We start from the raw sequence: 11,481 nt of genomic DNA, 5'->3' as shown, positions 1-11,481 counted from the left end.
CAGCCCCCCCCCCTCAAAGTTCCCTTGGCACGCCCTCCCCCTTGCCACTTGGGGGTCCAGGAGAATCCCAGTTGCCTCTCCCCCAACCCCACCAGCCTCTCCGGGGGAAAATCTCTGGAGAAATAGTTTCTCTGAAGTCCAGCCAGGAGGGGTCCAGCCTCGCTGGGCCAGGCACTTTCCAGCTGGTGGAGCAAAGCCCACCCCCACCCCCACCACTAGGGGGAAGGGGTGGCCACTGCTGGGCGCCTTGCAGGTTCTTCTGGGCCCAATGGGGAAGGAGGCACCTTCCGACCTGAAGGAAGGAGACCGGAGGGAGGCCGGAGGGAAGGGGTTCAGGCAGGCAGAGTCGAAGGGCCATCCATCCCCCATCCCTCCCCTTCGGACGCAACCCAGCCCAAGACGGGGCCCCAGAGGTGCCCCCGCCATCAACCGGAGGGCCACCAGCCTGGCTGAAGTGGGATGGGGCTGGGGGGGGGGTTCCTCCTCTCCCCCCCCTAGACATCCTTGGGGTTGTAGCAGAGCAGGTTGAGCTGGAGGTTCTCGTCCCAGTGGCGGAGCAGCACGAAGAGCTGTTGGGGCGGCCGCCCTGGAGGGTCAGCAGGCTCCGCCCTTCCGGGACCTCCTGCTGGCCGAGCCACCGACTGGCCTTGGCGGCCACCAGCTCCCACTCGATGAAGTAGGCGGCCGAGCTGTGCTCCAGCCAGGCTAGGGCTACTGCCGTGGCCCACAGCGTCCCCTCTGGCTGGGCGGGCTTCTGGGGCTGGGCGCCTGAGAGCCACGTCTGCCCCCCGGAGGCCTCATCCCCCTGCCCGGAGAAGCTCTGAACGGTGATGGAGGGAGGGGGCATGCCTTCCGTCCCTCCGTGGAGGTCAGCCGCCCCCCCTACTGTGCTTCTCTCGGCGTCTGCCAGGCCTCCCGCTCTCCTGGTGGTGCTGGCGGAGGGGCCGAGAAGGCCCAGGCGGTGGCAGGCGAAGGGCGAGGTCCACTTCAGCTTCTCCAGGGGGATGCGGATGGCCTCCGAGAAGGCCCTGTCCAAGAGGAAGGCACCACAGGCCAGCTGCAGGAGACCTGAGGGAGAAGTGGAGGAGGTGGAGGAGGAAGGGCTCTGTGAAAGGGCTCTGCCCCCTCTCGCATAAGACCATTACTCAGACCGCCACATTCGCCATCTTAAATCCCGCAGACCGCCAATATGATCTGCCTAAGACTAGCTGGGTGGGCGTGGCCAGGTGGTTGGGTGGGTGGGTGGGCGTGGCCAACTCAATGTCACTCACGTCGAGGGGCGCCTCCCCAGACTCTACTCGCCCCTCCCAGCCCCTCCCCCTGGGGTCCTTCAGGCAGTCACAGGAAACATGGAGCTCAGCAGCCCCCACGAGGAAGAGCTGGCAAAGCAGCTCAGTTCAAATTGGAAGGAGGCTCAGCAGAAGCTCCTCACTGAGGACTAGGCGCCACAGGCTTCCCAAGCAGAGGGAAGACCCTTCTACATTTTCTCAGTCCCCCCCCCCCCCAAAGCAGGCTCACCAGTGGCAGATAATCGACATTCTCGTTTTCATTTTCCGAACTGAGCTCGTTGGTCTTAGCAGGAAACTTCCCCATGAAACCTCGGGCCGCCTTGGTCAAGAGTCTGGTCTTGTGAAAGGTCAGCCTGGACGAAGGAGAAATTCCCCGACAGTCAGAACAGTTGACCAGCGGAACAGAAGTTGCCTCCAGAAGTCGTGAATGCCCCAACACTGGAAGCTTTTCAGCAGATGCTGGATCGACATCTGTCTGAAGTTAATGTAGGGTGTCCTGCCTAAGCAGGGGGGCTGGACTAGAGCAGTGTTTCCCAACCTTTTTTGAGTCGCGGCACATTATTCATATTTTCAAAATCCCGGGAACACTGAAAGGGGGGGGGCGGGGCGGGGGGGAGGGCTAAAGAAAAGTTTGGACAAAAAAACCCTCTCTCTTCCTCCTTTTCGCTCTATTTCTCCCTCTTTCTCTTTTCCTTCCTTCCCTTCTTTCTCTCTCTCCATCCCTCTTTCTTTCTTTCTCTCTTTTTTGCTCTCTTCTCTCTCCCTCCTTCCCTTCCTCTATGTCTTTCTCTCTCCTTTGCTCTCTCTCTCTCTCTGTCTCTCTTGCTATCTCTTTCTTGCTTTTCTCTCTCTCTTGCTCTCTCTCTCTTTCACTGTCTTGCTATATGTCTCTTTCTTTCTCTTTGCCTCTCTTGCTATCTCTCTTTCTTTCTCTTTCTCTCTTTCTCTCTCTCTGTCTCTCTTGCTATGTCTCTCTTTCTTTCTCTTTCTCTCTCTCTCTGTGCCTCTCTTGCTAAGTCTCTCTTTTTCTCTTGCTATGTCTCTCTTTCTTTTTCTCTCTCTCTGCCTCTCTTGCTATGTCTCTCTTTCTCTGCCTCTCTTTCTTGCTCTGTCTCTCTCTCTCTGCCTCTCTTGCTATGTCTCTCTTTCTCTCTCTCTCTTTCTCTGCCTCTCTTTCTTGCTCTGTCTCTTTCTCTGCCTCTCTTGCTATGTCTCTCTTTCTCTCTCTCTCTGCCTCTCTTATATGTCTCTCTTTCTTTCTCTCTCTCAGCTGACTGCAAGCGGGAGCCCTGACGGCGGCAGCTGGACGTGCTGCTGGACACCGTATATGCCAGGCCCGCAGCGCCAGCATGTACGACGTCTAGCAGCACGTCCAACCGCCACCGTCAGGGCTCCCGCTTGCAGTCAGCTGAGAGAGAGAGAGAGAGCGCTCCCTCTCGCCGCCGCCATCTCCCCACGACTGCCTGCGGCCACTGCGGGCCGCCCCCGCCCCCCCGCTCCCATCGCCAGTGCCCTCCACCGGGCCACAAAGGAAACTTGCCGTCGACGCAGGAGAAGCTCCAGCTGGGCGGGGCGCTGCCGGTACTTCCGTCTTGGGGCTCCCGCTCGCAGCTGTCAACCGGCTCCTGCTCGATGCCGCGGTTTTCGGCGCTCTCCTGCTGGGTCCCAAAGAAGGAAGGCGGGGAAAAGGCGCGAAGAATAAAGCTCTCCTTCTTCCTGCCTTCCTTCTTTGGCGCCCAGCAGGAGAGCGCCGAAAACCGCGGCATCGAGCAGGAGGCGGAGGACAGCTGCGAGTGGGAGCCCCAGGACGGAAGTACCGGCAGCGCCCCGCCCAGCTGGAGCTTAGCGGCACACCTGGCCATGTCTCGCGGCACACCGGTGTGCCGCGGCACACCGGTTGGGAAACGCTGCACTAGAGGACCTCCAAGGGCCCTTCCAACTCCATTGTTGTTGTTGTTGAAACCAAGCCAGAGAAAATTAAAAATACAAAAATCAGGGAAATGAGAAGGAAAATATTACCTAAGTGGTATTTTACTCCCGTTCAACTCGCACACTTTCAGCAGAATGTCAGGGGGAATTGTTGGCACGGGTGTCAAGATAAAGGAGTGTTTATGCATATGTTTTGGGAATGCCCGATAGTGCAGGAATTTTGGCAAAAAGTAAAAGGATATCAATAGAATGCTAAATATACAATGGACAATCACTAAGGAAATGGCAGTACAGTGTTCCCTCGATTTCCGCGGGGATGCGTTCCGAGACCGCCCGCGAAAGTCGAATTTCCACGAAGTAGAGATGCGGAAGTAAATACAGCATTTTTGGCTATGGACAGTATCACAAGCCTTCCCTTAACACTTTAAACCCCTAAATTACCATTTCCCATTCCCTTAACAACCATTTACTCACCATTATTAATGGTACTCACCATTAAATAAGACACTTAGTGATCCTGATATTTATAACATAATTATTTATTAACAATAATTTTTTTAAATTTATTTGCAAAGATTATTAGTTTGGCGATGACATATGACATCATTGGGTGGAAAAACCGTGGTATAGGGAAAAAACCCGCGAAGTCTTTTTTAATTATATTTTTGAAAAACCGTGGTATAGGCTATTCGTGAAGTTCGAACCCGCAAAAATCGAGGGAACACTGTACTAGTAAAAAGCAATGCGATGGGAGAATTTAGAGAAATTTAAAAAGCAGCAATAGAAAGCGCTCAGGCAGTAATAGTCTTTGGTTGGAAGAATACGACAAATGGGCAATGCAAAATTGGTATAGGTACATGGTGGACCATATTCAATTTGAAATTATGGATAAAAGGATAAATTATGAAAATGAAATTGAGTTGGGACAACTGATGGGACGGTGGGACAAGGTAAGACGATATATGACGAGCAGAATCCGAGACCACGCTACAAGAAATAAATTGGAATCACTCTATAATGTGTAAATAGATATATTGCTCTTGGGTCAAGTGGACTATACAAGAACACCCCCGATTTGGTGGTGGGGAATGTGTGTGTGTCTGGGTGGGGGGCACATTTCACTATGCACTGTTTTATGTTGTGTGTAATATAAATTTGTTAAAAATTAATTTAAAAAATTTAAAAAGAAAGAAAGAAAGAAACCAAGCCAGAGAAGAGAGCCACTACACAGCTGGTCAAACTCACGCATGGTCTCTATTTTTAAAATCAAAACATCCCACATTCAAACAAAATGAAACTCCACCTTGGTTAGCTGTTCTCTCTGATAGGAAATTTCTCCTTTGTTCTTGAGCTTTCCTCAATTAGTTTCCATTCATTGCTTGACCTGAGTTCCAATTGTGGACCAATCCCAGAATGTGCACAATATTGTAAATTCATCAAAACATGGGACATTTAATCCTTAGAAGACTCAGGGAGGGTGGGTAAGCCCTCCTACCCTCAAAACGTCGCTACAGAGAACTGCACACCAAGACAACTAGACACAAGAACAGTTTTTTTCCGAACGCCATCACTCTACTAAACAAATAATTCCCTTAACACTGTCAGACTTTCTACTAAATCTGCACTTCTATTCTACTAGTTTTTCTCATCATTCCTTTCACCCAATTCCTCCCATGTTGACTGTATGACTATAACTTGTTGCTTATATCCTAAGATTTTTATTAATATTGCTTCTTCATTGCTTATTTGACCTCTATGACAATCATTAAGTGTTGTACCACATGATTCTTGACAAATGGATATTTTGTTTTATGTACGCTGAGAGCATATGCACCAAGACAAATTCCTTGTGTGTCCAATCACACTTGGGCAATAAAAAATTCTATCTATTCTATTTATTACCAGGAATCTAGTAACACTTCATACCAAATTTTAAGAAGAATTCCTGACAAATATTCTAAACGGTTGGCGTATTTTCTTCGGTTCTTATCTGAATAAACAGCAAACACTGTCGGGGACAAAAAGCAAATTTTACCTGGCACCAAAGAAGTTTCCACGGACTTTTGAGAGGAAACAGATGGGTTGTGTAGTGATCCTGTAAAGACAGGTGAACATTAGCAATGAGAGGAATTATAAATCGGGGGGGGGGGGGAGGTTCCAAACTTGGCAACCTGAAGGTTTGTTGACACCCCCCTCACAGGAATCATCTGCCAATTGCTCATCTCAAACGATCTAAGCCCCAGAGCTCACTGTAACACCATTGCTAAAAGGGCATTAAAAGTTGTTAGGTTAACTTTGCAAAACTTATTCTCTGGTAAACACTGTGCTGATAACCAGGGCACACAAAACCTTTGCCAGGCCAATTCTCGAATACAGCTCATCTGCCTGGAATCCAGACTGTACGGCAGACATTCATACAATTGGGGTATTTCAGGAGACGAGTCCTCCCCTCCTTTGCTCACAATAGAATGCCTCCTGCCACCAGGCTTGAAATTTTGGGCCTGGCCGAGCTAGAATTAAGCCACCTCCGGTCTGCCCAAAGCTTAATACACAAAATGGCCGTCTACAACGTCCCACCTGTTAAGGACTACCTTCAGCAAGGACATGGGCATACAATATAGGTACAAGCTTAAAGTAAACCAAACACAGTTGCAGAAAATGCAACTTCAGCCATACAGTGGTCATTGTCTGGAACGGACTACCTGCCTCGGTGGTTTCTTCCCCAGACCCCAAAAACTTTAACCTCAGACTGTCCACCGTGGACCTCACCCCCATTCCTAAGAGGTCCGTAAAGGAGGCGTGCATAAGCGCACCAGCGTGCCTGCCGTCCCTCTCCTACTCTGGCCATTATTCGTACTCATTTCTCATGCATATACAGTGATACCTCATGATACGAACTTAATTGGTTCCAGGAGGAGGTTCGTAAGGTGAAAAGTTCGTAAGGCGAAACAATGTTTCCCATCGGAATCAATGTAAAAGCAAATAATGCGTGCAAATCCTTCAGGAAAATCCCAAACTTTAGAAGGGAGGCGAACAGAGGGCAGGGAGGAGCAGCTAAAGGGGGCAGGTGGAAGAAGCAAGGCTAGGCTAAAGGGTGAGTGGGAAGGAAGAAAGGCAAGGGGGGCACCCCTCCCTTTTCTTTCTTCAAAAGACACTCTTTCAGTGCCTGTGGCTGTTCTCTGCAAAGTCTTTCCTCCTCCAAGCCGCCCCTCCCTTTTCTTTCTTCAAAAGACACCCTTTCAGTGACTGTGCAAGCACACTGTCCTCCTACTTTTTTTTAATGCAAACTCTTTCCCCCTCCAAGCTGCCCCTCCCTTTTCTTTCTTCAAAAGACACCCTTTCAGTGCCTGTGCAAGCACACTGTTCTCCTACTTTTTTTAATGCAAACTCTTTCCCCCTCCAAGAAACCCCTTCATCCCAGCAGCAGCGGCTTGGGTTCCTAAGGTGAAAATAGTTCGGAAGAAGAGGCAAAAAAATCTTAAACACCGGGCTCGTATCTCGAAAAGTTCGTTAGAAGAAGCGTTCGTAAGATGAGGTACCACTGTATCTGTTTATACTTCTATGTTCATATGTTACGTTCATACTTATAACTCTTTTACACATGCGTGCTTGACCAAACTAAAGAAACAAAGAAACAATCGAAGAGAATGACCCTGAGCTGAGCAGACCGAAGGAATAAATGCCTTTTTCCCCCTCTCTCCTACCGTCTGGAAAACTGTGGCGATTCCCTCCCGAGGATGAAAGTGAGCCAGAAGGAGACGAAATATTCTCTTCTGCATCTGGAATGGGAAAAAAAGAGGGGGCCAAAATCAGAAGACACCCCCAGAAGCTTTTTTGAAGCAGCAAATATGGCTCAGACGGATCAATGCTGGCACACAGCCCAACGCGGAATGAAAATGGCTACCTAGCTGGGGAAGGGGCTCCCACCTGGATCTTTCGGCCCCTGGAGCTCAGGGAACTCTGAAAATCTCCCTTCGATCGGTTTGTTGCAGGAAGGAACCGAAAGGAGAGTGAAGGAGGGAAGCTACACCGGGATTTTCCCTTTTTCCCCTGGAGGACTTGGGGGGGTGGGAAACAAAGGGGAAAAACTGAAGCAGGGCACGTTTGATCTGAGCCACTTCGAGAAGTCCAGTTAATAAATAATAAGGTTGAAATGAAAAAAGGAAAGAAAATACAATAGCAATTCAAATATAGATAAATATCACTTGATTTCTGCCGCACGAATCCCAGCGACCAGTTAGGTCCCACAGAGTTGGCCTTCTCCGGGTCCCGTCAACTAAACAATGTCATTTGGCGGGACCCAGGGGAAGAGCCTTCTCTGTGGCGGCCCCGACCCTCTGGAACCAACTCCCCGCAGATATCAGAGTTGCCCCCACCCTCCTAGCCTTTCGTAAGCTCCTTAAAACCCACCTCTGTCGTCAGGCATGGGGGAATTGAGACTTTCCCTTCCCCCTAGGCTTACACAATTTATGCATGGTATGTTAGTATGTCTGATTGGTTTCTAAATTGGGGTTTAAAATTAACTTAAATATTAGATTTGTTTACATTGTACAGTATTATTATTGCTGTGAGCCACCCCGAGTCTGCGGAGAGGGGCGGCATACAAATCTGATTAATAAATAAATAAATTCTTTTTATCTGAGCTATTATTGTTATTGCTATTATTTCTATATAAGTATAGATATGTATCTATGTATAATTTATATATGTACAGTATATGCATATAATTTCGCTGATACGATTATCCGTGAATTTATAACAAGATAAGCTGCACAGAGGCAGCTGAGGAAGGGGGTGGGATGGAATTATATGTTGTATCGTCCTTTAACAGACAATCTATAATTGTATTCACAAACTAATAACACAACGTTCTGTCTTTGTGTGTTTTTCTTAATATGTATATAACTCAATGAAATTTATTTAAAAAAAAAAATAATAATAATAAATAAATCTGGCAGCCACGTGGAGGGATGGCTGACCACTGCAACTGTCGCTCTCTCAGAATTGATCCATCCATCCATCCATCCATCTGTCAGTCAATCGGAGCCCGGGTGGATTTCCACAGCTGGTGTGGTGTGCCTGCCTCTCTTTAAGGAATCCAAAGGCTACTTTTTAGGGCCTCCGTCGGGACCGCGGTTGAGCAGGAGGGAAAAAAGAGCTCCAGGCACAATCTTACCTGTGCTGGGCAGCCCATCATCTACCATGTTGTGAATCCGACCCCAGCTGGCCGAGAGACCTCGGTGCCGTCGGCTCTCGAACCCAGAGCTCCGCTGGCTGGAGGACTTCATCAGCAGACCTCAACAAAAGATGGGGAGGACAGGGGGGGGCAGAGGAAACGGTGCATCTTAAAAGGGCTCAGAGGACCTGCTTTAATTGGAGGTACAGAGATAACAATCTGGCCCAACAAAAGAAACCAGACCTGAATTGCGACCAGAATTTCCAGGAGGTTCTTAAATGAATCTGTGCTGGGCCGTGCTGGCTGGGGGAATTCTGGGAGTGGACGTCCGCGCCTCCTTGAATGCCCAGGGTGGAGAAACACCATCTAGGTGTTGAATGGCACCACAGCCTTGAGCCTCACCTGTGTTGGGATATTTAATAATGGCTGGCAAATAGTTGTTGCTGCTCAAGTCGACCGACACGAATGCCGTGAATTTGCTGTTCACGTTGCAAGATTTGCTGGTGTGCACGGCGTTGGCTTGGTACCGCCGGCCGGACCCTGCAAGACCAAAGAGACCGAAGACGTCCGATGAAACTGCAGATGCACGCAACAGATTCGGTAACATCAACCACTCCAAACTTGACTGTAAAAAATATGACTTTAACAATCGAGTTGTCGAAGCGTGGAACTCATTGCCAGACTCAGGGGTATCAGCCCCCAGCCCCAAACATTTCTCCCTAAGACTCCACGATTGACCTCTCCAAGTTCCTAAGAGGCCAGTAAAGGGCGTACATAAGTGCACTGATGTGCCTATCGTCCCCTGTCCAATCTTCTTTCCTTATCTCATATCTCATACATTTTCTCTCCTTTCCTCCAACCTCTCTTCTTTCTTACTTTCTATCATTATATATATTACTTAATGTCTATTGTCCTTCATATGTATTGTATATTGGACAAAGAATAAATAAATAATAAATAAATAAAATAAAATAAAATAAAATGAGAGTCGGGTTCAGGTTATCCGCGCATCTCTCTGTCTCCCGTCATTTGGAGTGGGCCTTCTCCGTGTCCCATCAGCAAAACAATGTCGTATCGCAGGGTCCAGGGGAAAAGCCTTCTCTGTGGCGGCCCCGGCCTTCTGGAACCAACTCCCCCCGGAGATTAGAATTGCCCCCACCCTCCTTGCCTTTCGTAAGCTCCTTAAAACCCACCTCTGCCGCCAGGCATGGGGGAACTGAGATATTCTTTCCCCCTAGGCTTTTACAATTCACGTATGGTATGTTTGTATGTATGTATGTTTGGTTTTACAATAAGGGTTTTTTAGTTGTTTTAGTATTGGATTTACATGCTGTTTTTTGTTACTGTTGTTAGCCGCCCCGAGTCTACGGAGAGGGGCGGCATACAAATCCAATAAATAAAATAAATAATAAATAAAAATAAATAAATTTGCACTGCTCAAAAGGTTCTGCATACATCAGGTGGAAAATTGCACACTGGTTTTTAAAAATCATTTTCCTATCCATCATGGCCGGAGGAATTTAGGACCCCCCAGACCCATTTACAGACTGGACTGCCCTGCTTTGCATTTAAAAGGTCAGCGTGAATTTAAGAGCAATGTGGAATTCGCATTGTGACCAATTTAGTCTTGTTCCAATTCTAGGCGAGAAAGAAATTCACCTTTTTCTAGAGAACATAAACTAATTGTGGGGGGAAATATATACAGTGATACCTTGTCTTACAAACTTAATTGGTTCCAGCACGAGGTTCTTAAGGTGAAAAGTTTGTAAGACGAAACAATGTTTCCCATAGGAATCAATGGAAAAGCGATTAATGCGTGCAAGCCCAAAACTCACCCCTTTTGCCAGCCGAAGTGCCTGTTTTTGCACTGCTGAGATTCCCCTGAGGCTCCCCTCCATGGGAAACCCCCCCTCTCGATCTCTGTATTTTTGTGATGCTGTGATTTCAGTGAGGCTCCCCTCACTGGGAAAACCCCACCTCTGGACTTTCATTGCCAGTGAAGCGCCCGTTTTTGCACTGCTGGGATTCCCCTGCTGGGATTCCCATGCAGCATCACAAAAACACAGAAGTCCGGAGGTGGGGTTTCCCATGGAGGGGACCCTCAGGGGAATCCCATTAGCGCAAAAACGGGTGCTTCGCTGGCAACGGAAGTCTGGAGGCGGGGCATCCCAGCGGCGGCGGTGTTTGTAAGGTGAAAATAGTTTGTAAGAAGAGGCAAACAAATCTTAAACCCAGGGTTTGTATCTTGAAAAGTTTGTATGATGAGGCGTTTGTAAGACAAGGTATCACTGTATATTTAGGGCAATTCCAACACTTCACTCAGAGAAAGGGGCAGCCGAAAACCCAGGCCTCATCGGGGCCAGCTCAACAAGACCCCGGTCTAATCCAGGGGTGCCCAAATACCGTGCTCAATCTCAAACTCTCTCTCGGCCAGCTGCTCAAAGTCCTGGATGATGGACTTGGCGGCCAGGTGGTGGAAAGTCTCGTTCCAAATATCTTCCTCTTCCTCCTCCTCCTGGCCCTTGTCTTCTCTGCTTTGGAAGAGGGGGCCGAGGTCAAAGGTGATCTCCCACTTGACCGGTTCGCCGTTCTGGAGCCCCTTCACCAGGGCCTTGCAGAGTGACCTTCGAGAACCCCTCCGGCCACCACCAGCTGAGGAATCCAGCTCCAGATCAGGAAGGTCCCAGTCCGAAGTGGACTCTGTCTCAAAGTTGAAGGACGGATGGTGGGCAGACTCTGCAGGCGATGTGAAAGAGAGGGTCACTCGTGGTGAGAATGCATACGCCACCCATAAGGTCATCTAACCTGCTTTCTGGGCAGGGGGTCCCTGTCCCACTCTGGAGAGAAAGACGTTCCCCGAACAGGGAACCAGGTGGATCACCCACACCAATCCCCTTCCCCACCCCAAATCCTGCAACAAATTCAGAAGGCAATTTTGCAAACTGAGGACTTGGGAGGAAATCGCTGGGGTTATTGTTGCACACAACATGAAGGGCAGCTCATAGCTTGTGGGACGCTCGCTTTGCCAAGGGCCCCGTCCACCCAACCTGAGTGTGCGGTGTGGGGGCACACCCTCCCAAGTCCACC

General features: G+C 49.1%; 1 protein-coding gene across 1 annotated transcript in view; it reads right to left on the bottom strand.

The window, feature by feature from the left end:
* Nucleotides 1–369: 369 nt before the first annotated feature.
* VWA5B1 (von Willebrand factor A domain containing 5B1) overlaps nt 370–11,481 on the bottom strand; it is a 36,346-nt gene continuing 25,234 nt past the window's right edge. Inside the window, 9 exon segments of the mRNA XM_070758228.1 lie at nt 370–584; nt 587–1,068; nt 1,515–1,642; nt 5,254–5,272; nt 5,275–5,313; nt 6,923–6,997; nt 8,395–8,514; nt 8,797–8,934; nt 10,798–11,130. Coding sequence (XP_070614329.1) covers nt 495–584; nt 587–1,068; nt 1,515–1,642; nt 5,254–5,272; nt 5,275–5,313; nt 6,923–6,997; nt 8,395–8,514; nt 8,797–8,934; nt 10,798–11,130 — 1,424 coding nt within the window. The 3' untranslated portion in view covers nt 370–494.

Source organism: Erythrolamprus reginae, chromosome 8 (genome assembly GCF_031021105.1).
Source record: "Erythrolamprus reginae isolate rEryReg1 chromosome 8, rEryReg1.hap1, whole genome shotgun sequence".
NCBI lineage: Eukaryota > Metazoa > Chordata > Lepidosauria > Squamata > Dipsadidae > Erythrolamprus > Erythrolamprus reginae.
This window is presented reverse-complemented; position numbering and strand designations above follow the sequence as displayed.